Source organism: Phocoena sinus, chromosome 9, assembly GCF_008692025.1.
Source record: "Phocoena sinus isolate mPhoSin1 chromosome 9, mPhoSin1.pri, whole genome shotgun sequence".
In the NCBI taxonomy this organism is placed as follows: Eukaryota; Metazoa; Chordata; class Mammalia; order Artiodactyla; family Phocoenidae; genus Phocoena; species Phocoena sinus.
In genome coordinates this window covers 15,674,305-15,687,743 of record NC_045771.1, presented here as the reverse complement: position 1 = coordinate 15,687,743, position 13,439 = coordinate 15,674,305, and the positions used below count along the sequence as shown (strand labels likewise).

Sequence of the window (13,439 nt, the reverse complement as noted above, 5' to 3'; positions counted from 1 at the left end):
TATCCCACCCCTCTAGGTGGTCACAAAGCACCGAGCTGATCTCCCTGTGCTATGTGGCTGCTTCTCATTAGTTATCTATTTTACATTTGGTGGTGTATATATGCCCATGCCACTCTCTCACTTTGTCCCAGCTTAGCCTTCCCCCCCACCGTGTCCTCAAGTCCATTCTCTACGTCTGCATCTTTATTCCTGTCCTGCCCCTAGGTTCATCAGAACCATTTCTTTCTTTTAGATTCCATTCATATGTGTTAGCATACAGTATTTGTTTTTCTCTTTCTGACTTACTTCACTCTGTATGACAGACTCTAGGTCCATCCACTTCACTACAGATAACTCAATTTCATTTCTTTTTATGTCTGAGTAATATTCCATTGTATATATGTGCCACATCTTCTTTATCCATTCATCCAATGATGGACACTTAGGTTGCTTCCATGTCCTGCCTATTGTAAATAGTGCTGCAATGAACATTGTGGTACATGACTCTTTTTGAATTATGGTTTTCTCAGGGTATATGCCCAGTAGTGGGATTGCTGGGTCATATGGTAGTTCTATTTTTAGTTTTTTAAGGAACCTCCATACTGTTCTCCATAGTGGCTGTATCAATTTACATTCCCACCAACAATGCAAGTGGGTTACCTTTTCTCCACACCCTCTCCAGCATTTGTTGTTTGTAGATTTTTTGATGATGGCCATTCTGACTGGTGTGAGGTGATACCTCATTGTAGTTTTGATTTGCGTTTCTCTAATAATTAGTGATGTTGAGCATGCTTTCATAGGTATGTTGGCAATCTGTATATCTTCTACGGAGAAATGTCTATGTAGGTCTTCTACCCATTTTTGGATTGGGTTGTTTACTTTTTGATATTGAGCTGCATGAGCTGCTTGCATATTTTGGAGATTAATCCTTTTTCACTTGCTTCGTCTGCAAATATTTTCTCCCATTCTGAGGGTTGTCTTTTCATCTTGTTTATGGTTTCCTTTGCTGTGCAAAAGCTTTTAAGTTTCATTAGGTTCCATTTGTTTATTTTTGTTTTTATTTCCATTTCTCTAGGAGGTGGGTCAAAAAGGATCTTGCAGTGATTTATGTCAAAGAGTGTTCTGCCTATGTTTTCCTCTAAGAGTTTTATAGTGTCTAGCCTTACATTTAGGTCTTTAATCCATTTTGAGTTTATTTTTGTGTATGGTGTTAGGAAGTGTTCTAATTTCATTCTTTTACATGTACCTGTCCAGTTTTCCCAGCAACACTTATTGAAGAAACTGTCTTTTCTCCATTTTATATCCTTGCCTCCTTTACCAAAGATAAGGTGACCATACGTGCATGGGTTTATCTCTGGGCTTTCTATCCTGTTCCATTGATCTATAGTTCTGTTTTTGTGCCAGTACCATACTGTCTTGATTACCGTAGCTTTGTAGTATAGTCTGAAGTCAGGGAGCCTGATTCCTCCAGCTCTGTTTTTCTTTCTCAAGATTGCTTTGGCTATTCGGGGACTTTTGTGTTTCCACACAGATGGTGAAATTTTTTTGTTCTAGTTCTGTGAAAAATGCCATTGGTAGTTTGATAGTGATTGCACTGAATCTGTAGATTGCTTGGGGTAGTAGAGTCATTTTCACAATGTTGATTCTTCCAATCTGAGAACATGGTATATCTCTCCATCTGTTTGTATCATCTTTAATTTCTTTCATCAATGTCTTATAGTTTTCTGCATACAGGTCTTTTGTCTCCTTAGGTAGGTTTATTCCTAGGTATTTTATTCTTTTTGTTGCAATCGTAAATGGGAGTGTTTCCTTAATTTCTCTTTCAGATTTTTCATCATTAGTGCATAGGAATGCAAGAGATTTCTGTGCATTAATTTTGTATCCTGCTACTTTACCAAATTCACTGATTAGCTCTAGTAGTTTTCTGGTAGCATCTTTAGGATTCTCTATGTATAGTATCATGTCATCTGCAAACAGCAACAGTTTTACTTCTTCTTTTCTGATTTGGATTCCTTTTTATTTCTTATTCTTCTCTGATTGCTGTGGCTAAAACTTCCAAAACTATGTTGAATAATAGTGGTGAGAATGGGCAACCTTGTCTTTTTCCTGATCTTAGAGGAATTGGTGTCAGTTTTTCACCACTGAGAATGATGTTGGCTGTGGGTTTATCATATATGACCTTTATTATGTTGAGGTAGGTTCCCTATATGCCTCCTTTCTGGAGAGTTTTTATGATAAATGTGTGTTGAATTTTGTCAAAAGCTTTTTCTGCATCTACTGAGATCATCATATGGTTTTTCTCCTTCCGTTGGTTAATATGATGTATCACGTTGATTGATTTGCGTATATTAAAGAATCCTTGCATTTCTGGGATAAACCCCACTTGATCATGGTGTATGATCCTTTTAATGTGCTGTTGGATTCTGTTTGCTAGTATTTTGTTGAGGATTTTTGCATCTATGTTCATCAGTGATATTGGTCTGTAGTTTTCATTTTTTGTGACATTTTTGTCTGGTTTTGGTATCAGGGTGATGGTGGCCTTGTAGAATGAGTTTGGGAGTGTTCCTCCCTCTGCTATATTTTGGAAGAGTTTGAGAGGATGGGTGTTAGCTCTGCTCTAAATGTTTGATAGAATTCACCTGTGAAGCCATCTGGTCTTGAGCTTTTGTTTCTTGGAAGATTTTTAAACACAGTTTCAATTTCAGTGCTTGTGACTGGTCTGTTTATATTTTCTATTTCTTCCTGTTCAGTCTCGGAAGGTTGTGCTTTTCTAAGAATTTGTCCATTTCTTCCAGGTTGTCCATTTTATTGGCATATAGTTGCTTACAGTAATCTCTCCAGATCCTTTGTATTTCTGCAGTGGCAGGTGTTACTTCTCCTTTTTCATTTCTAATTTTGTTGATTCGAGTCTTCTCCCTTTTTTTCTTGATGAGTGTGGCTATGGTTTATCAATTTTGTTTATATTCTCAAAGAACCAGCTTTTAGTTTTATTGATCTGTGCTATCGTTTCCTTCATTTCTTTTTCATTTATTTCTGATCTAATCTTTATAATTTATTTCTTTCTGCTAACTGTGGGGTTTTTGTTGTTCTTCTTCTTCTTTCTCTCATTGCTTTAGGTGTAAGGTTAGGTTATTTATTTGAGATTTTTCTTGCTTCTTGAGGTAGGATTGTATTCCTATAAACTTCCCTCTTAGAAGTGCTTTTGCTGCATCCCATAGGTTTTGGGTCATTGTGTTTACAATGTCATTTGTTTCTAGGTATTTTTTTATTTCCTCTTTGATTTCTTCAGTGATCTCTTGGTTATTTAGTAGTGTATTGTTTAGCCTCTATGTATTTGTGTTTTTTACATTTTTTTGTCCTGTAATTGATATATAGTCTCATAACGTTGTGGTCGGAAATGATACTTGATACGATTTCAATTTCTTAAATTTACGAAGGCTTCATTTGTGACCCAAGGTATGGTTTATCCTGGGGAATGTTCCATAAGCACTTGAGAAGAAAGTGTATTCTGTTGTTTTTGGAATGGAATGTCCCTATAAATACCAATTAAGTCCATCTTCTCTAATGTGTCATTTAAACCTTATATTTCCTTACTTACTTTCATTTTGGATGATCTGTCCATTGGTAAAAGTGGGGTGTTAAAGTCCCCTACTATTATTGTGTTACTGTCAATTTCCCCTTTTATGGCTGTTAGCATTTGCCTTATGTATTGAGGTGCTCCTATGTTGGGTGCATAAATATTTACAATTGTTATATCTCCTTCTTGGATTGATCCCTTGATCATTATTTAGTGTCCTTCTTTGTCTCCTGTAATAGTCTTTATTTTAAAGTCTATTTTGTCTGATATAGAATTGCTACTCCAGCTTTCTTTTGATTTCCATTTGCATGGAATATCTTTTTCCATCCCCTCACTTTCAGTCTGTATGTGTCTCTAGGTCTGAAGTGGGTCTCTTGTAGACAGCCTATGTATGGGTCTTGTTTTTGTATCCATTCAGCCAATCTATGTCTTTTGGTTGGAGCATTTAATCCATTTACATTTAAGGTAGTTATTGATACGTATGTTCCTATTACCATTTTCTTAATTGTTTTGGGTTTGTTTTTGTAGGTCTTTTCCTTCTCTTGTATTTCCTGCCTAGAGAAGTTCCTTTAGTGTTTGCTATAAAGCTGATTTGGTGGTGTTGAACTCTCTTAACTTTTGCTTGTCTGTAAAGGTTTTAATGTCTCTGTCAAATCTGAATGAGATCCTTGCTGGGTAGAGTAATCTTGGTTGTAGTTTTTTCCCTTTCATCATGTTAAATATGTCCTGTCACTCCCTTCTGGCTTGCAGAGTTTCTGCTGAAGGATCAGCTGTTAACTTTATGGGGGTTCCCTTGTATGTTATTTGTTGCTTTTCCCTTGCTGCTTTTAATATTTTTTCTTTGTATTTAATTTTGATAGTTTGATTAATATGTGTCTTGGCATGTTTATCCTTGGATTTATCCTGTATAGGACTCTCTGCGCTTCCTGGACTTGACTGACTATTTCCTTTCCCACGTTAGGGAAGTTTTCAACTATAATCTCTTCAAATATTTTCTCAGACCCTTCCTTTTTCTCTTCTTCTGGGACCCTTATAATTCGAATGTTGGTACATTTAATGTTGTCCCAGAGGTCTCTGAGACTGTCCTCAAGTCTTTTCATTCTTTTTTCTTTATTCTGCTCTGCAATAGTTATTTCCACTATTTTGTCTTCCAGGTCACTTATCCGTTCTTCTGCCTCAGTTATTCTGCTATTGATTCCTTCTAGAGATTTTTTTTTTTTTTCGGTATGCGGGCCTCTCACTGTTGTGACCTCTCCCATTGTGGAGCACAGGCTCCGGACGTGCAGGCCCAGAGGCCATGGCTCATGGGCCCAGCCGCTCCGCAGCATGTGGGATCTTCCCAGACCGGGGCACGAACCCGTGTCCCCTGCGTCGGCAGGCAGACTCTCAACCACTGCGCCACCAGGGAAGCCCTTAGAGAGTTTTTAATTTCATTTATTGTGTTGTTCATCATTGTTTGTTTGCTCTTCAGCTCTTCTAGGTCCATGTTAAATGTTTCTTGTATTTTCTCCATTCTATTTCCAAGATTTTGGATCATCTTTATTATCATTACTCTGAATTCTTTTTCAGGTAGACTGGCTATTTCCTCTTCATTTGTTTGGTCTGGTGGGTTTTTACCTTGCTCTTTCATCTGCTGCATATTTCTTTGCCCTCTCATTTTGTTTAACTTACTGTGTTTGGGGTCTCCTTTTCACAGGCTGCAGATTCGTAGTTCCCATTGTTTTTGGTGTCTGACCCCAGTGGGTGAGGTTGGTTCAGTGGCTTGTGTAGGCTTCCTGGTGGAGGGGACTGGTGCCTGTGTTCTGGTGGGTGGGGCTGGATGTTGTCTTTCTGGTGGACAGTGCCACATCCGGTGGTGTGTTTTGGGGTGTCTGTGAACTTAGTATGATTTTAGGCGGCCTCTTTGCTAATGGGTGGGGTTGTGTTCCTGTCTTGCTCGTTGTTTGGCACAGGCCATCCAGCACTGGAGCTTGCTGGCCATTGGGCGGAGCTGGGTGTTAGCGTTGAGACAGAGATCTCTGGGAGAGCTCTCACCGACTGATATTATGTGGGGCCAGGAGGTCTCTGGTGGACCAGTGTCCTGAACTCAGCTCTCCCACCTCAGAGGCTCAGGCCTGACACCCAGCTGGAGCACCAAGACCCTATCAGCCACATGGCCAGGTATGTGGGGATTTTCTTGCCTTTTGGGAAGTCTGAGGTCTTCTGCCAATGTTCAGTAGCTGTTCTGTAGGAGCTGTTCCACATGTAGATGTATTTTTGATGTATTTGTGGGTAGGAAGGTGATCTCTATGTCTTACTCCTCCGCCATCTTGAAGGTCCCCCTTCAATAGGAGACGCCACTGAAGATGCCAACCTCCACAAGAGCTAGAGGTGCAGAGGCATTTTTTTCAGAGGGTTTGCAGCTTGCTTTTTGTTTTCTTTTCCTTTGTGCTTTGTCTAGTTTCACTTGTTCACAAGGTGCTTCATGCAGAGGCCTCACACCCAGCACTTTAGATCACAGTGCCTAGTAAGAAATGGCTGCGCTGACACCTCCGAAAGCCAAATTTTTCAAAACCTCCTTTCCCCAGCTCAGTGTGAAGGAAGGTCTTCTCAGGCACATGCCACCAAGAAGGCAGGGGCTCCCTTTCCACCTTGCTCCCCATCCAGGGATATGGTTTCACCCAGGGAGGGGGTGGCCACCAGCACTTCTCATTTCCAGCCCGCAGCTCTGTCTTCCAAAGCACTATTCCAGGCAGGCTTGGACAGAGAACCTGTCTTCTTTTCCTCAACATCAACTCCCATTCACAGAGAGGAAACTCTAGGCCAGGGGGCAGGTAGGTAGAGAATCTAGAACGAAGGTTTTAATCTGATCCTGAAGTCTCTAAATATCAAACAAATGTGTAAAGAGCAGCAAAAAAAATAATTCAAAAATAAAATAAAAGTATTTACAAAGGAGGATGCTTCATACTGATATTCAGGAAAAGAAAAACTTCCCCCCATACAATATTGATTCTCATACAAGGAAGAACAATGTCCATGCTCTCCTACTTGGCTTTCAACATTCCAATAGTCTTTCCTAAAAATCACAAACTTGTGTTGCAGGATAATACTCAAAATGGAAATACTTTGTTCTTATCAACCTGTAAAGAGTGATAGACCCTTTTTTACCTTGCAGCATAATCTAAGAAGTACAAGCTCCTTGCTGCTACTTTTATCTCATACCAAAATCTCCCTTTCAGGAAGGTCTGGTATTACCATCCTGGTTTATAAGTAGAGAAACTGAAGCACAGGCATTACTATCTCATAAGTAATGGTAACTGTCCAGTCCTCCTTACAAACAAAATCACACTTCAATATTTATTCTGTGCTGCTCAAAGAGGTACAGACAGGCCAGCTCTTCCCTGGATCTAGGTTCACCTACACAACTCCTGTGTAGTTTTATTAAAAGGCATATAAAATTCTAACCTGGGTATCTTCACAGAGATGGCAGGTGTCATGCAGGTGGTTTTGTTCTCAGAAGCAAAAGCAATATATTTTCTGGTGATCATGAATTTATATTCATTTCTATCTCAGAAAGAGTAGAGGAGTTACTTAAAATTACATGGCCAAAGGGACACAGTCCAAAGAAAAGTGTATACAAGAGATAATAAATAATGACCTGTGATATATTACGGAAGAGATCAAAGAACAGCTTACGCTGCACACCCCCCTGCAAACACAGATACCCAAGGGAAGAGTTCGAGTCAGAAGTGAATGGTTAGGGAAGCATGATGGGGTGTAAAGAGAATGTCATTTAGAGTCAGATCTGGGTTTAAAGCTGCCTCTTACCCAAGGTCTAAGCCTCAGGTCCATTTATTTATAAAATGGAAATAACCATAATCACGTCATAAAACTGTCACTGAATAGTAAATAAGATATAAACATGCAAGAATACTTAGCGCAGTGCCTGTATACAGAAGACAGTGAACATCAGCTCCCTTCTCCTTCCCCTCCCCTGCGTGTTTCTAAATGATTTTTTTTTAATTTTACTGACTTAATGGGAAGTCGTACAGTGGTTAAAAAAAAAACTGTTCCTACACATTACATAGTCATCGGCACATATGTATCTGTTGCAGCACACCATAATTTGCAAAGAAAAAAGAAGTAAGTAATTTTAAGAGAAAAGTACCAGCTCACTTGCACTGCCTTCTAAAACCTTCAGCTTTACTATCTACGGAGACTATTTGCTCTAGGGAGCAGAACCTGAAATAAAGGAAATATTCTCATGAGAAAAATGGTTCCCCAAAAAAAGAAAGAGAAGATGATGAGGGGAAATCGAGGGGTATATAAAGGGAGTTTATTTTACTTAACAAAGTAAAAGTCGAGCAAAATGAATAATCTGCCTCCAGAAATGGTTATTTAAAGGTTTTCTGTAAGGGCTCTGGTTCCTAAAAAGACAGGAGTCATTGCATATGCCCACCCACTCCTCATTTATTTTAAACCCTAGCTTATATGTTCCTTAGCAACAGAAGGAGCAGATGAGACCCCCACACACACACGCACTCGCACACCATCTCCCCAGCCCCCTTCTTCTCTCCTGTCAAGTGTCATTCCGCAAATACCCATGTTCTTCAAAAGATTTTTTGACCACCTGCAGATCTCTCTTCTTCCCCACCTCAAATGATCCCCCTTACACAGCAGCCATACTTCCACACCCTAACTCAACCCCTTCACTTAGATTCCATTCTGTGAGGTCTTCCTGACCCCTCTCCATCAACTTCCACCAGAAGACATCCTCAGGTGCCCCCAGAAGTGAGGGGATGTGGTCCTCACTGAGAAGCCAATGCCCAAGCTCCAGCCAAAGCTGCTCTTTTCTTTCAGACCATTCCTTAACCCACCAGCGAAATGGCCAGGCCCAGCTACAACTGAGTCCAACATAAATGGCTCCCTGGTGAATGAGTAGGCCATTCACCGTGACTCTAAAAAAATCATCATCATCATCAAAATGGAGACACTCTCCAGGTTACCCAGGACAAACACGTGCCAGATGAAATGCCTACCTTCTGCTGTCTTTGCTCTGACTTTGGGACTGCCTGGCCTTGTTTGGCTGGGCATGGCTTATGAGTTCAAAGATCAATTGTTCAGCCTTTGGAAACAAGGAGCAGCAGCAATCCTCAGATATCAGTGTGCTTATGCATTGCTGAGGAGACTGTTAAAATTCCTACCTACCCACAGAGAGTTTGATTTTGTAAGTGTGGGGTGGTGGGCATTTTTAACCAGCCACCTGAGGTGATGCTGTTGCAGGAGCCTTCCTGAATTGGGGACTGTAAAGCTTTATTTAAAAGGAAATGATGTTCACAAAGTGGGACCCACCTCTGTGGATTGTAAGGCAGATGCGGTGTTATCCTTTTGCTAGAAAAACACCGCGTCTCTGGTCCATGTCTATGTTTGCGTGTGCACACCCTTACACACGCATGTGTGAGCATGCAACCCAGAAAAGCCATGGCCTCACAGAGTACTCATTTCCAAGAGAGAGGCTCGGGGAATGACCCTGCCAAGAAGCAGCTGAATGATTACCCTTGCAAACTCTGGCTTTGTAGCCCTACCCAGTGAGGTGTCACGATGATGAACACCAACGACACAGGAACGATTCTGGGCCCAGGAGCCCAGACCCACAATGTGCTCTGCATTATCAACCATCCCTTCCAACTCGCAGTTCCTAAATTAGGCTGAATGTAGCCCCTGGTCCCCTAAGGGCCAGACAGGCCATGATAGCTAAGAAGTAGAACTGCCTGTGTCCTAGCATACCTCCCTAGAGCTACCTCACTCTCCACCACGTGTCTATTTTTAGAAACCAAAAATATAAAGAGAAAGATCCATTTCATCCTGATCTACATGAGTAACTAAGAAAGCAAGTCAGGTGGGAAACTCCCTCAATGCACAGTGAACAAAATGCACATGGGGGATGAGGGAGTAACACCCTCCCCAGGAAGGCCGTTTCGGAGTCGTCAGGAGCCAACACTGAGACACAGAGCACATGCCCTAGTGACCGGGGCCTCCAGTCCAAGCAATGCCAATGGGGATCCCGGTGATTCACACACATGCTCCCAGAAATACAACACACACCCTCACAAACCCACACACCTCTGTCATCTGCTTTTGCTTACATAACACCACATGGTGTGACAGGCTTAAAACTTTATAAGCACTTCTGGAAAGGACTGCTAACTTAAAATGAGGAGGGTCACAAGGATGCTTTTACTGACCCCTTTTCAAGAAATACTCCAGGGCCAAGGAAGTGCACATCTTTCTAATTCTATGCTTGTTTATCACCTCAACTTTTAAAATTAACAAGCAGTAAGGGTCTCCAAAACTCTCCAAATCTATCAATATCTTTATTCTTGCCTTAAGGTGGGGGGCAGGGGAGAGGAGAGAACCTACTGGATCCTCATTTCTCATTCGTGAATCCTGACACAATTTGGGGTAGTCTTTTGGCATCATTCGGTGGCCATTTACCCCACACTGTCCTTGTCTTGTAAATACACCCATCCTAGGGGCAAGCACGGCCCCATTCTCTCCCCCATCCCTTGCTCGCCAGCAGGCTTCCCAAGTCGTCCTTCTGGGCACACCCAGGAGAGAGGGAGAGACCACGTGTACGTGTGACCCTCCGGAACCAGTTGCGTATCTACAGACACAGATTCACAACGACTCTTCCTTAATGGGATATTTCAATGCAGGTTCAACTTCCATAAGGATTTCTCTTCAGGATAGAACGCTGTTCTTTTCTGCCTGTCCGTGATCTCAAGTATCAAGTTAGTGCCAAAGGTTCACCCAGTAAAATCGGCAAGGTAGGGGGAGTGGTTGAAGATGACCCCGGCGTAGGGACAACTTTGAGGACTTCTCTCAAGAAAACCTGGCATATGTGTGTGTGCACCCCGCTCACACACACACACACACACACAAACACACACACACACACATTTTTACTGTTGTTCTGACCTCAGGGACTCAGTCTTCTCTCCAGTTCCGGGGGGGGGGAAACCTGGCGCACGTAGCTTCCCTCCAGCCCAGAAGGATGGGATGAGAAGTGAACACATAGCCCAGAAGGGGGAGGGAGAAGGAAAGAGAGAGAGGGCGCCAGGTGTCCCCAAGTCCGAGGAAGCGCCTTTCGGGGGCGCAGAGAGGGTCTCGCGCCCCGCGGCGGCACCTGCCTCCCAGCTGCCGGGCTCGCGTTCCTACCTGTAAGAGACCTGCTTCCGGAAAGTTAAGTTCCGCAGCTTCTCCTCCAGCGCCTCGTCCTTCTCTTTCGGGCCGGCGGCCCCGGGCTCTTCCAGGGCAGCGGCCCCAGCCGCCGCCGCTGCCCCCGCGCCCCTCGGGTCCGCACCGCCCTCGGCGCCCAGGCAGCAGCTCCCGGCGCCGCTTCCGCTGCTGCTGCTGCCGCCCGTTGCCCCCTTCTCCTCTGCCGCCGAGGAGCTGGGGTTCATGGCGACCGCTCCGGCGGCCGCGGAGGGAGCCGAGGCGGCGCCGCTGCGGAAGCCGGACAGACGAACAGCGCTGACGGCGGCCGCCACCGCCGGAGAGCGAACAGGTCTGCGCGCCGCTGGCAGGGGCGGCAAATGGCAGCCCCTTCCCGCAGCATCCATCCGCGGCGGCCCCGCACCGGGGCATTGTGGGAAACTCCGTGCCTCCACTCCCCCTCCCCGACCAATCAGAGGCCACCTCCCTCCGCCTGCCCCTCCCTCCCCGCTGCAAACCCGCGCCCTCCCGCCCCCCTGGCCTTTTCCTAAATCGGGGGCACCGGCCAGGGCCGAACCTGAACTCTGCCCTGAGGCGTCGGGTCGCCGGAGAGATGGACAGAGGGCAGGTGATGAGGAGGCGCTGGGCTGGGGGCACGCGGACACTGGCAGCAAGAGAGGAGAGCTCCGAAGGGAAATTCGGAGCACAGCGTGCCGCACCCCGGTTAAGACACGAGGAAGCGGAGACCGGGAAGGGAGAGGTGCCCTGCCCAGGCAGCCGGCCCGGGAGCGGTAGCGCCCACCTTGGTCCCCGTCCCCTGATGCCTGATGTCCGGGGCGGCATTCTCCCCACCGCCGCTACCCGACCGTGCAGAGCCGGAGCCTGGCAGAAGCCTCTCTACGTGGGAAACCTCGGGGGGAATGCAGCGGGCGCGTGGTCGGGGCGAACCTGGGAGAGAATTCGTGAGCAGGGTAAATTAAGGGATGAGGAGGAGGTCCAGTTTAAGATGCAGGCGAAGCGCCTACCTCGTCTCGCAGGGCGAGGTCTGGGACCCTTTCATCCCTGAATCCCCCAGCCAAGAGCCTTCCTTACACATAGAAAGATCTTCCTGAACAGCTGTTCATAGATTGAATCGGATCACAGGCCCCTCAGAGAAGCAGAAAGACTGAGAGAATCCAGGAGGCAAAGTGAGGACGTGAGCGCTGGGCGCTGCCGCGGCAGAGCGGAAAGGAAAGGAAGGGCCCGCTCGAGGAGGGGCTTCCAACCTCTGCGGACCCCGCTGCCGACACAAAGCCAAGCTTGCCGTCTCTGCAGATTTAATTGTCTACCGGTCTCTTGTTTTTGTTTCTAAGGTTACTGAAAACTCTATGAGGTTTGAATGCTGTGCAACAAAGTGTGTGAGACAGATAGTTTTCCAAATTAGGAATTTTCACGCAAGAATCAGTGCTGTCAACAAACACGAGAAAGATTTATACTGAAGGCTAAGTGTAGTAACCAAAATCCATACGTATTCAATACATGGACAGGCAATGAGAGAACCAGACCAGGGAAGAATTTCAGGTCGGTGTTGCTGACCCCAAACAAGTCGCTTGATTTCCCCGCCCCCCCCCCCGCTTTATTTTCTCACGACTAGAATTAGGAGATTGAATAAGATACCTCAGAGCTCTCTCAACTCCCTCATTCTGTAATTTGCTGCATGTGTACATTATAATAAGCCAAGGGTCAGGGCATTTCCAGAGTGGAGTGAGGAAAGGTAATAATAATAAAAATAATTTTTAAAACAGCTAGTGGTTATTAAGCCCTGGTTTTTACATGACGGATGTTGTGCTAAGCACTTTGCATGCCTATCTCTGTGCTTTTTACTCTACCCCTCAAATGTATGCTCCCCGTTGCTCAGGCTTATGCAACTAGAAGTTGGCAGAACCAGGTATTACACCCAGGGTGCCTGATTATAGGTCTCTGCCCCTCACCCCTCAGCCCCCCGCCACCCCCCATGCAGCGTGCTCCATTTTCAGAGGAGAATGGGCATATTAGGTGCTTCAACAGTCATGTTAAATGAGATCTGTGACGACCTAGTGTATCATGACACCAAGGAAATGTCATCTTACCTGAATTACTAGGCAGCTTCCTAACTCCTCCTTCCTGCTGGACAGCTCTCCGTACCCTCCTCCAATCAATTCTCTAGCTCAACCCCCCAGAGACTTCTGATATGTTTTCCTCTACCTAAAAGTCTTCCAATGACATCATATTGTCGTTAGGGCAAAGTTCAATTAACCCCTTCACTGATTTTCAAGGCCACATTAGTGGGTGGTGTGCCAGCCCTGCCCACTTCCCCTCCATCCTGTCCTGATAGTGTCACTCTGAACTGGACTGTGTACCAGTCTCAGATGCTCTCTGCTCTCTCTGCTCCCACCTTTGCATGCATGGGTCCACTGCCTCCTTTTCTGAGTTCCTCCCATCCCTAATATTAGCCTAGCTAACTACATGGAAACGACCTAAATGTCCATCAACAGATGAAGGGATCAAGAAGATGTGGTATATTTATACAACAGAATACTACTCGGCCATAAAAAAGAATGAAATATTGTAATGCCATTTGCAGCAACATGGATGCAACTAGAGATTATCATACTAAGTGAAGTAAGTCAGAAAGAGAAAGACAAGTACCATATGATATCACTTATATGCA

The 13,439-nt window shown here is 44.7% G+C and overlaps 1 protein-coding gene across 1 annotated transcript in view; it reads right to left on the bottom strand.

The window, feature by feature from the left end:
- Positions 1–11,157, bottom strand: part of DGKI (diacylglycerol kinase iota) — a 450,391-nt gene extending 439,234 nt beyond the window's left edge. Inside the window, 1 exon segment of the mRNA XM_032642953.1 lies at positions 10,754–11,157. Coding sequence (XP_032498844.1) covers positions 10,754–11,157 — 404 coding nt within the window.
- Positions 11,158–13,439: the final 2,282 nt, after the last annotated feature.